We start from the raw sequence: 11899 nt of genomic DNA on the forward strand, positions 1-11899 counted from the left end.
ATTGAGATTCAAGTAGGTCGAACCTTTCAAGCCTTAAAGGCTAATTCCATGAATTCAACAAGCAATAATTTTACAGTGATTTAACAAGAGTGTATCGTTTTAGTAAGTTCAACTCTGTTTATACAAAGGGCAAATATTTGAGTTAATTCTTTGCAAGTTGCACAAATAAATCCCAAACTGGTAAGATCTGGTGCAGTTGAAAACGAATTAGAGCAGCATTGGCTGAGCCAAAATCACCACATTCACTCAGAAATCCAGTTCACTGTGAGGTCAGCCCACCATGGAGTTAAAAACACCACGGCTAGAAACCAGAGCCATTCCGACAGAGATCCTGCTTCCAGAATATGACAAATGAGATCAATTAGAGATATAAACTAAAAACATTCATGCATGTAAGAGAACAGACCATATTATTTGAGTTGATTATGCTGTTTTATGCAGAAACACGTTAACCATTGAACCATGAGAAATGTGTGAGAAAGCAACAATGATTTCAAAAAAAGTTGAATTAACAAAATCCTCCATGAAAAGCAGCATAAACTCTTGAGAAGGCAAACAAGCTGAATGCAAATGCCTTCATTCACAGGCGCCGTTTCCAGAATGATTTTTTCCGTTTCCCTTCACAGATATAAATGTTCAAAGGTGCTAGTATTTCTCTTCTGTCTCCACAGTCATAATATGGTGTTCACAGAGCTGAAGAATGCGTCTGGAGCTGGGCGGCTGGGGCTTCATGGCGCAGGGATAATGTCTATGTTGCTTTCTGGGAGTCCTGTTTTAAAAGGGATGAGGTGGGGCCAGGCAGACTGCTGAGTAAGCTAGCCGCTACGCGGTCGCCCTCTAGAACAAACAACGGCACTAAAAGAAAGCTTCCCTGGACCCTCATGTATTGCAACACTGGAAATGGAAAGCTGTGACACTTATGTGATGTGTGAGCATAGTAAAGTTAACTTTGTACTTAAAAAAAAAAAAATGGAATGAAATCGCTTTATTCTACAGAAACTATCAGCGATTTTTGATTCTACTGAAAAATCTGAAAATGATCTCTAGATAGCAACCCACATATTTGACACATATTTTAGATATGCAATAACATTTATAGAGTTTTATTCATGAAAATTCAACCAAACATAAAATCTTTGTCAGCAAAGACAAAAGACCCAGTGATAAATTCATGAATGTAAGCTTAGCTCAGCATTGATTATAAGGGTGAAATTAAATTAGAGGTTTAGCTTTTGCTCAAAAAGCAGCCAGCAAAAACAGACAAAATACCTACACTGATATTAATCCAAGTAATACTAAAAGTGCTACGAGTTTTTTTTTTTTTGCCATCTATTGGTTTTTTAAAGAAATATTCTTTCAAGTTTTCATTAATAGTCCTATGTGTTTGTTTAAATCTGCAGCTACGTATTGCATCAACTGTGTGTACTGCATTGATTGGATCATGCGGAAAATCTGCATATAATTTATAGTATACTACAAGACTCGATGTAAATTCCAAAAATGGCACATTTCAACACACAGAAATCCAAAGTGCATTTCTTTTGTTTTTATTTTCTCTGTCCATCCATAAAGACATTGCACCATACATAAATAATTGTTGTAAAAATGACTCCGTATTTACAAGTATTCCATATAATACGTTTATATAAAACTTTATATTAAATTTAGATAGATTACATTTGGGATTGTGGCTGTGGGTGTCTGAGCATTTGCAGTGAGTGTGTGCAGTATGTGGTAAGAATGTATATGTCTGCATTTGTTTGTGTGTATACATTATCTGTGGTTGTTGAGTAAAATCTCCAACCAACATGGACATGATGTAATGAACTGTCTGGAGTAGCATGGTCCCCAGCCCTTGGCAAAACTGATCCTCACACTGTTTGGGTCGTACGGCCCTTCCAGGTGCACCAAATCGCTGAGGGGTTGAATTTGGCACGACTTCTCATAGTCAAAAACCTTTATGGAGTAGCCTGGCATGACTCTCCTCACAGTCAAACTCAAGTAGGGGTGATGCTCCAGAGTTGGGGAATTCACAAAAATAGGGTGCTGACTGCGGTTGTAGGCCCAAACTCCATCTGGCTCTTTGCTGAGGAGGATGCCGTGTCCGATCTTGCCACGGGTGCGCTGGACGGAAGTGGAACGTGGAGAGAGGGGGAGCAGGCCCAAACACAAGCCTGTACCCTGAGGTAGGTCATAGAAGATGCTAAGAGAGGCGTCGTGAACTGGGTACAGACGGCCCACGCGTGTACGAAGCTCCCAGTATGCCACGTTACACCAGTGATTCTGTGCCAAGGAGGATGGAGACATACTGGCATCTGAGGAGTGAGAAAACAAATGTATGAAACACAAAAAATACACAAACCAAAGTACATAAAGCACAATATAAAACAGAATACCACCAAATTATTTTTTACAGTCTTTTAAGAAAAGTGCTGTCTGCAGTATTTTTTACAATTAGTTGGTCAAATTCATTGTAAACTTAAATGAAATATTTAAAAAAAAAATGTGTTTATGCTGATTAGGGAAAAAAATAATTATTTAATTGATTATTATTATTGTTATTATATATCTTCCTACAATACTGGATATACCAACGATTATAGCAATATTATATATAGCTATATTGTGTATTTTTATACTTTTATAACATTAAGCAAATAAACAAATAATGATAATAATAATAATAATAAATATTTTTTCTTGTAGTTCTGAAAGCCACTAGTGTGCCAACAGAGTGTTCCTAAGCATTACCACACTTATTTCTACTGTAATGTGCTGTCATGACAAGCAATGTCAATGTTTTGACCACTCTCATATCAGCTCCCTTATTCTTTTTGATATTACACAGAGCATATTCATTCACTTAATCTCCAATCCTATCAGGAGAGGATTCGAAACTGAAGAAGCAACGACCCCCACTAACAGGCCCAAATCTGTCATCTCTGACTCTTAACACCCCCCGCTTCTGCCTCAGCATTCCTCTCTCCCCGCGCGGGGCCGACTGGGGCCCCCTCTCCCCCTCCGAGGACCAGCATTCAGCTCTCTGACCACTCAGTGAAGGCTCGCGACCCCCTGACCCCCCAGCCGCCAGCCTATCCAGTCTGATTAAGTCAAACACAGACTGATGGCATTATTTTGCTTCACAGGCTCTATTGAGGGAGAAGATCTAAAGCCCTGGGCCTGTGCCCCCATTCTGCTCAGTCTCAACCCTCTCTGGCCCAAACAGACATCAGAGGACACACTGTTAATGAAGTAAGTTTTGTACGGAAGGGTACGGAAATGCACTGTCATTATTTTGGATTCTCTGGCCACTGACTTAGTAGGCTATGTGCTTCCAAATACATACAAAACACATATGCATGGTTAAAGACAAAGAGGAATATAATCATTTCCATAGAGATTTGCAAAAAATTACATTTCTTTGGTTTCTGGGTTTAAAATAGATACAAAGGGAAAACCAGGCAAAATACCTATCAGAAGTCACTGGAAAAGACTACAAACAATCTGCTTTTCAAAGAGTGCCTCATTAATGTTGAAGTTTAACTTTCTTAAATCTTATGCAAAGACATGGAAATTATTGAAATAAATAAGGAATAAACACATTCGCTGCCTAGTTTAATTCTGTAAGCAATGCTATTTTGTATGACAATGAGGTTTCAGGATCTCCTTTAAGTTTAAGTAAGTTACTCCTATGCACTGTATTGCATGCACAGTTGTTAGTGCCTGCAAAAGCATTCTTGGTGCTTGTGTGCCTAGCCTAAACCAACACCACAAAATTAGGGGGGGGTCCAAATCGTTTGGCTCCAAAAGCAAGCCAACATCTTTCCTTCTGTGCATCTAAATCTATACTCTGAAATAACTCTTAAAGAGATAGTTCACCTGAAAAATAGAAATTTGATCATCATGTACTCGCCATCATTCCATTTCAAACCTGTATGACTTCCTTTCTTCTGTGGACCACAAACAAAGATATTCTGACTCTTTTTTTTTTATCCATTAAATAAAAGTCAATGGGATCCAATGTTATTTCGGAACCCATATACTTCAGAATTTCTTAAAAATATCACTCCTTTGTGTTGTAAATAAGAAAGTATGTCAAATTGGTTAGGAATAATGGTGAGTAAATGATAACAGAATTTTCATTTTTGGGTGAACTGTCTCTCTATGCTACATTTTTAGTTAACTAATACATGGCAGTCAGGCATACATGCGCAAATCCTTAAATTGGGGGACATATTTGTAGAAATGTCTTTCTTTTGCAAGTCATATTGTTGTTCATTCCTCTGGATGATGAATTTGTGGTAAGAGAATTGACTGCATATTGATCCCTATCTAAGATGAAACTAACAGCTTTTGTCAGGATGAGAAAGCAAAATGATTTCTCCCGGTCACAATACTGAGGAGACACTGAGAGAAATATGCAGACAGACACACACAATCACGCGTAAACGTAATTACAATAAATCTGGCAAAAAAACAAACAAAAAAAATGACTAGATCTAAAAAGCCTAAACATGCATGTCCCTTAAAAAGCAGGGGCAAATCATTTTCCAACAATTGATAGAGTCATTCTTTGTCAACATCTGCAAAGAATCTCTGCAGAGACAGGCAGGATTTCATTAGTTAAATTGCGTGTTGGCCTGCGCTCTGTCAGGAAGAGGGGAAGCCACAGCGAGGCCTGTAATTTAAACCTTATTTTAAAATGCGACTGGCTGGCTATGCCAGGGCTTGCATTGCAAAACTCAGCAGGAAGCATCAACATGAAAATAATGGAGGAAAGAAAGTATGCGACACACCAAAAGGATCTTGTTCCTTGTCTTCAGAGCTTTAAATGCAGGGTAATAATCAGCGCAGGACTGCAAGACTCACAGCAGATAAGAGCTCAGGAGGCCCTGAGTCCCCCAGTCAGCATCCTGACAAGACTGCCCATTGTTGCTCATAATCTAATTTTGACTCAGTGCTGAAAAGCTGCTAAATGACGTCTTTTAGCTGTTTGCATAAAGCTCATCTAAATATCATATTCAAACTGGAGAAAGTCAATATTGATGAATGAATATTCAAGGTGTAACATGTTTTCATCATATTAAAAATATCTTTAAACACAGAAGCGATGAAATGGAGAGAACCATAAACCACATGGGTACATAATTGGACTATAGGAAAAAGATAAAGAAGGAAAGTGACAACAAAACAAATGTCTGCACATAGACAACATGCTTCTCCTTCAAGAACCATACAACAAGCACAAAAACTTTACGTGGGGAGGTTATCATATGCATGATAGGGAGAGGAAAGCTTAGCTGACCAGTGCTAACAAAGATAGCATGGATAAGCAAAGCCATTTGATATGTTATGCCAATTAGCAGCTCTGAAAACAGCAATGGCCAAACCAAAGCATCACATTCAGCATACACTAACGTTCAAAAGTTTGGGCTTCTTCTCTTATGCTTTGTTGATTAAAAAAAACAGTAAAAACTAGTCTAGAAATCTAGACGCACCCTAGCGGCAGCAAAAATTATTTTGCAGCCAGTGTGGTCTAGCAACTCCGTTGGCTTTCGAAGTGGAAAAACCAAACTCTGGTCAGGCCAATCAGATCGTGTATAGAGTTGGTGGGCGGGCTTAACACAATGACGGCGGAGTTGTGACGGTTCTGCGCCGTGATTTTCATAAGTGATTTCCCTGGTACTTGAAAACAAACAAGATGCTGCTGGCGAACAGCGGTCTTTCGAATTGGCTTTGGCCGCGACTCTGGAGGACTTGGAGTTAAGAGAACGTCACTTAAGTCATTCTTAAAAAAGGAAGATGTGTTCAGAGTTTTGACGACCGGATACGGCAAAAGTTAGCTCCGCTGGTGGGAAAACGCATGGGACTCACTCAGCCACAGCCGTTCGTTGCTCTGGTTGGTTGTAGCGCTGTCCTATTGCGTGCAGAGTGATATTGAAAGACAACCGTTTATCCCGCCCCTCGGATTGAGGTATGCCAATTGTGAGTTCCCAGACCTAACATCTTGATGTAGGTCTGGCTTGCCAGGCTAAGTAAAAACAGGAATAGTTTGAAAAAATATTACAATATAAAATAACTTTCTTTTTTTTCTTTTTTTAATGTAATTGTGATGGCAAAGCTGAATTTTCAGTTTACATACAACCAGATAATCCTTTAGTAATTGGATTAACGTCTCAATCAGATTGAAAAGCCTTCATGTAAACACCTTAATCGATCAGATTGAGCTCGATCCGAATGAAATTTCGATCGGATTGGAAGGGGTGGCTTATTCCTTTTCTAATCTGATCGAGAGGGCATGTAAACACTTAATCGGATTGAAAAACGAAACTGGAAAGGACTGTGCAAGTGAAATGACGCAGAAATGGCGTAATGATGTATGACACGCGGAATGACATATGACAAGCTGCAGTTGTTGTTAAATAAAGTATTATAAATTACTTATGTATTATTCTAAAATTCTACTACCACTCATTGTCTGTGAAGTGGAGCAGAACTAAGTCCCATCAGTCCTCACTTCATTCTCTCATCTACAGACACTTTATTTTGGGCACGGGAAGGGGTGTTTTTACTGATTGATAAATATAAGCAGCACGGCACAACAGTTTATGTGCTCGTCGTCTCCTAGTCAGGACCCGTCATAGCTTGTGTCATATAAAGCGAACATCAACCCGATCACTTTATTTAGCGCTCATGTAAACACTACCGTCGGAATGAAATGGAATGAATTAATTCTGATTGAAACAAAAGGTGTGCATGTAAACGTAGCCAGTGTCACGTGACATTATCCTTCAGAAATCATTTTAATATGGTGCTCAAGAAACATTTCTTATTAATATTCATGTTGAAAACAGCTGTCCTGCTTAATATTTTTTGTAGCAACTATGTTAAATTCTCTTCATGTTTCTTTGTTGAATATAAAGTTCAAAAGAACAGCATTGATAAAAAAAAAAAAAAAAACTTTTGCAACATTTTAAATTTATTTTTAACTTTTGAATGGCAACCCAAACTTTTGAACATTAGTGTAAATACACATCACTTGATTTTCAGGATCAACCAGAAAGTCTCCCCCCATTTAAATGCATTCATTTACTGAAGACTTGAACACCAACCTGAATAGTCCTGCGACATGCCACAGTGTGAACGCGTGGCTTCGGTTTCTATGTAAGGCAGCATTGGGAGGGAAGAATCTGCAAAATGACAAGACATAAAATTCAATATTTTCTCCATTTGACTGCAGTTAAAAAAACATGACAGAGTTAAAACATCATACTTTATTTCAAGGAATCTCTGCTTGCTTGAACTGAGGAAAACTAAATTACTTACTCAGTGGCTTGTGTTCTGGTAAGGGGGAGAGATGGGAGTATGGAGGAGGTGGTGTGTCTGAAAATAGGGAGAACGGAGTTAAAAGTTTTCTTTTGATTGAGTATACCTCCAAAACTGAACACATCTCTGATGCCTATTTGACCAGACCTAGATCTAAAGATCTAACACTGCGAAAGCGTTTGGCACAGATTCTCCAGCACGTTTACAGCCAATGAGAATGTTACCAGCTGGTATGGAAATTACAGGTGAAGAAGAGCCATCCATCAAAAAGACAATGAATGTGTCACCATGAGCCAAGAATGCATGGAATCCAATAAAAGTGACCAGTTCTGAATCTCATTATTACAGAGGGTGGAAACACTTTTGCTGACACAGTGAATAACAACTTCAGATGAAAAAATATGGAAAACACTTAATGTATCAGACTTTGCTTTAAAACTATTAACCACTTACAGGACATCAGTGTTGGACTGTAGTGACCATTTGTATGCCTGACTAGTTCTCTTGTAGGACTACAGTGCAAGTCATACTACTTTTATTTTTGATGTATGGTTTAGTTACTAAACCAGCATGCTACATTTTTACTCTATATTCTTTATTGACCCTCCTCTAAGATTATTGTTCAATCAATTCTGTTCTCAATCTGCAACTGTTCATACACAATGTTAGGGCAGTGTTTTTGTGAATAGGGAGGGAGCAGAGAAACTGAGAATCCCAGAGGGACTCTAGTTGGGAATTCCACTTCCTGAACAGGAGTATCACTGTTCAACTCCCCTCCCAATCATTCACCCAGGCTTCACGAAAAAAAAGAAAAAAAAGTGTTCTATTAGTTATATTAGTACAAAGGACTTAATTTTGTGTTTTGCCTCATTTGATGCTACATAAACAATTAAACCAGTCTAAGATGGTTTGCTGGTCTCAGCTAACCATCTCAGCTAGTTTAAAATGGTCTTAACTGGTTTAAGATGGTCTCCTGGCTTAGGTCAATTTTTACTTCCAAAAAGTGCCCATAACTCATCTAAAAGCACCAAACAGACCAGCCTGGAACAGTGGCAAGAAACAGCAAAGAAATTCTGTTTTTTTCAGCAGGGTTGAAATGAAATTGTTATTACAATTCAAAAGCATATTAGATTAAGATTGAAAAAGAAAGTCGTTATTGCCTTGACTAAAAACATTCACAGGGTTTCCTTACCATCTTTGACTGGTCCACAGAGGCGGCTGTAGTGATGGGGGTTGCAGCAGAGGGTCTGGCTGTCCTCTGCCCTGAAGCTTTGACAGTGACAGAGCGGTTTGAGGAGAGAAGAGAGCCGCAGGTCTGGCCAGCGGAAAAGTCGACACAACAGGTACTGTGGAGACACCAGTTGACCTCCAATGCGCACTTCAGTCTGCGAAACAAGGACACATCCACTCGGCATCCCACCTTGAGATTCCACAGCTTCCAGTAAAACATCAAGAGACTTCTCTTTCAACTTTTTGAGAAACGAATAAGTGCACTTCTTGAGTTCTTGTTCGGTCACGGCACCATTTTTCAGTTCCCTGCCACTTAAGCTGCTGTAGTTGTTGTGGTTCCTATGTTCCACGCGACAAGCAAGTCGGTTTTTGCCTCTGGGGAGGTCTTTAAACAAACAGCATGTCACCGTCCTGCCCTCGCTCCCCTCGTCGAGGGGTCCATCCTGTTCAATAAGGACCCCCGGTTCCCCGCGTTCCTCTAAGCGTTTGCTGCAAGAGCCCGCATTGTTTCCCAGTGCGTATTCCGTTCTGGGGACCTTCTCTGGGTTGCTGTCACTCCAGTCATCCGGACCTCCATCGCCCCCCTCTTTACCTGCGGTGACCAAACGGCTTCTCCAGAGTCGCCGAACCAGACCCGAGCGTCTCGTCCTGAACATACGACAATTTAAACAGTTTGCATCCGTTTTTCTATGTTTGGTCAGAACCGCGGAGACTCCAAACGCTCGTGCGCTCGCTGTCCGACATCAATGATCTGTGCTCACATGCACAGCCGAGCAGAGCCTGAGCAAAGCCCAACATTAGACTCCACTGCTACAATATATCAACACTGTAGCAACGGGATGGCTGTAATCATAGTGCACTACGCGAGGAGCGGTGCATCCACTTTCTAAACATTCCCCATCAACATGATAAACTTTATTCTTGATAAACAACGCGAAATGCACGATATGCAGGAAAATAATTTCCGAAACAAACCTCTTTTTTCAAGAAAACCTCCTGCAGCAGTTTAATGACGCCGAGCACATGAATGGATCTCACTATAATCCTTATTGACGTTTAACGCGCTCCTCGCGGAAGAAAATGATCGTGTTGCGACGGCAAAGTGGTCGTTCCGGGTGGATAGATGGACATACAATGTCTTGAGGTTTCTTTCCGTGTTTCGTGCGAGATTAATGGGATTCTTCGATGGTTTCTTTCACCGTTTCACTCTCTTTCTTCTTCAGATAGGCTACACACACACGGGGCCCCTGAGGAGAGCAGTGGAGCCATTGGTTGATTCCCATCATGTGCTCGTCTAGACACTTTGGCGGCTGCGAGCCGCGCTGATTGTTGCGCAAACACAGTATCAAGTTTCCGAACTCTTAAAGGAGCAACATGTACCTCTGTGTGTGCGCGCGCTCTGCCTGCGACAGGAAACCAAAATGTTATGGCTGCAGTGATTGTGATTGTGCACGAAAAACGTTATTGCAAGACACCGAAATGTTACTGCTGTAATGACTGTGATTGTGTAAGAAAAAAAACACTGCTAACTTCTCAAAGTGGATATATCGCTAGTAAGACAAATAGTACCTTCGACACTCATATTTAAAAATAAATAAAATATAAAGTATTTTGGGGGAACAATAAAAATCTTTGCATCATTAGCCTAATTTTTATTTAGTTAATTTTTATAATATAAATTATAAATATAAATATTTATATAATATGTTTTATACTAGTAGGCTACTAATTATTCTTATAATAATTATTAATATAGAGACATTAACTATTGAAATAACTGCAAGACAAATTCACTTTAATAGTTTATTCTATCTTTTTTTGTTTTACACACACACACGTCATGTGGTTCACTGAAGAAAAAACAATAAGTAGCCTAAAATGTTCTTAATTTTTCTTTTGCACATTTTTTTGCACGCATATTTTTTTGTAAATTTCATTTCACATATGGAATTAAGTAAATTCTACTTAACTAAGTTAGGTATAATTAGCAAAGAAAATAAGTCATTTTAACTTGGCCATGCCCATACAGTAAAAGGTTGAGTAATTTCTACTTAGTTGAAGTTTCCTAAACAATACTTTTTACTCAAACAATATAACACTGAATTAATCCACACTTTTAAAATGTACGCTTAAACACATCTAAGTAATTGATACAATAGATATTGTGTAGACACCATATCTACGTAACGTGGCACGTGAACACAGAGATCTCAATATTTATGACGGTAACATTCAATTGATCGTTTTTAAGTATAAATGTGTCATTTTGAATGTGAATGTTGAGTAGAAAATAAATTCCAAATGGCACAAAATGACAAGTTACTAAACCTAACAACAAAAGCAATGATAAAACAGTGAAAATACATTTAATCCCCAGTGCATGATGGGAGCACCAGTATTAGAAAAGCGGAATAGTTTTACTTAATTTTATAACGTTGATATTTACACTTTAAATATCAACTATAAATATCAAATATACAAGCTTAAATTGAGTGCTAATATAGAATTTACTTTTGTCTTTTTTTACGTTATCAAAAATCCCTTTTTTGGTCCCCGAGGAAAACAGCTTATTAATCATACTATTACTAAGTGATGTGTTTTTGAAAATCTAAAAATACAGAACGTTTTATGTGATGAGTAGGGTTAGGGCAAAGAATATACCGTTCAGTATAAAAATCATTATGTCTATGGAAAGTCCCCATACATGAAAACCCAACATGTGTGTGTGTGTGTAGTCAGAAGTCTGGCTAAACCCATATGATATTTCTTTATTACTTTGAGAATTTGCAATTTGTATTAAGCATTATTTTTTTCTACACTAGTGAATGATATTTAGCACGCATAACAGACATTCAGAATGATGAAGATTTTGCCCATTATGTAAGTGTTGCAAACTTTTGCAAATTGTCAACATCAAGAGCAAACAGCATTTGCTCTTACACTCCTACTTCAGTGGCAGAATCCTTAGGCTTTCTCCCTTCACTTATCAGAGGGAGTGATAACTGTTGTAGCCTGCATGGCGTCAGGCTAATAATTGCAGCTACTCCCATGAAGTCTCTTAGATAATCTATCAACAGAAGTCTGGAGCAGAGATGGAGAGACCAGCACCAAACTACCACCCAAAATAACCCCAGTCCTTCCACTCCCGACAGAAATGGTCCTGTTGATGGGGTCTATAGCAAGACCCAACAGGAATAGCATGTCAACAAGCCCCTTACTCCTAATGGACTTTAGGGAGAAAGGCAAGACAGTGGGAGACAGAAAGGATGGCACTCACATCCCCTCAAGGGCTTTGCTTGGGCCCACACTCCATACTAGATGGCACTATTTGGATACTGCTCAA

General features: G+C 39.0%; 1 protein-coding gene across 1 annotated transcript; it reads right to left on the reverse strand.

Annotated features, from left to right (window-relative positions):
• Window positions 1–1533: 1533 nt before the first annotated feature.
• Window positions 1534–9928, reverse strand: smad6a (SMAD family member 6a). The gene is made up of 4 exons (XM_056265331.1): window positions 8519–9928; window positions 7327–7383; window positions 7113–7190; window positions 1534–2315 (listed from the first exon to the last, which is right to left on the reverse strand). The coding sequence occupies exons 1-4, from the start codon at window positions 9210–9212 to the stop codon at window positions 1774–1776; spliced, it is 1371 nt and encodes a 456-aa protein (XP_056121306.1). The 5' UTR covers window positions 9213–9928; the 3' UTR covers window positions 1534–1773.
• Between the last annotated feature and the right edge of the window lie 1971 nt (window positions 9929–11899).

This window comes from Rhinichthys klamathensis, unplaced genomic scaffold, assembly GCF_029890125.1.
Source record: "Rhinichthys klamathensis goyatoka isolate OS25496 unplaced genomic scaffold, OSU_Roscu_1.1 h1tg000232l_1, whole genome shotgun sequence".
NCBI lineage: Eukaryota > Metazoa > Chordata > Actinopteri > Cypriniformes > Leuciscidae > Rhinichthys > Rhinichthys klamathensis.

Excerpts from the sequence above, each read along its gene's own strand:
- smad6a (XM_056265331.1), bottom strand. The coding sequence starts at position 9,212 with ATGTTCAGGACGAGACGCTCGGGTCTGGTTCGGCGACTCTGGAGAAGC. Across the intron at positions 7,384-8,518 it reads CTGTGGACCAGTCAAAGATG|ACACACCACCTCCTCCATAC; the intron begins GTAAGGAAACCC and ends CCCTATTTTCAG. Across the intron at positions 7,191-7,326 it reads ACCAGAACACAAGCCACTGA|ATTCTTCCCTCCCAATGCTG; the intron begins GTAAGTAATTTA and ends GTCATTTTGCAG.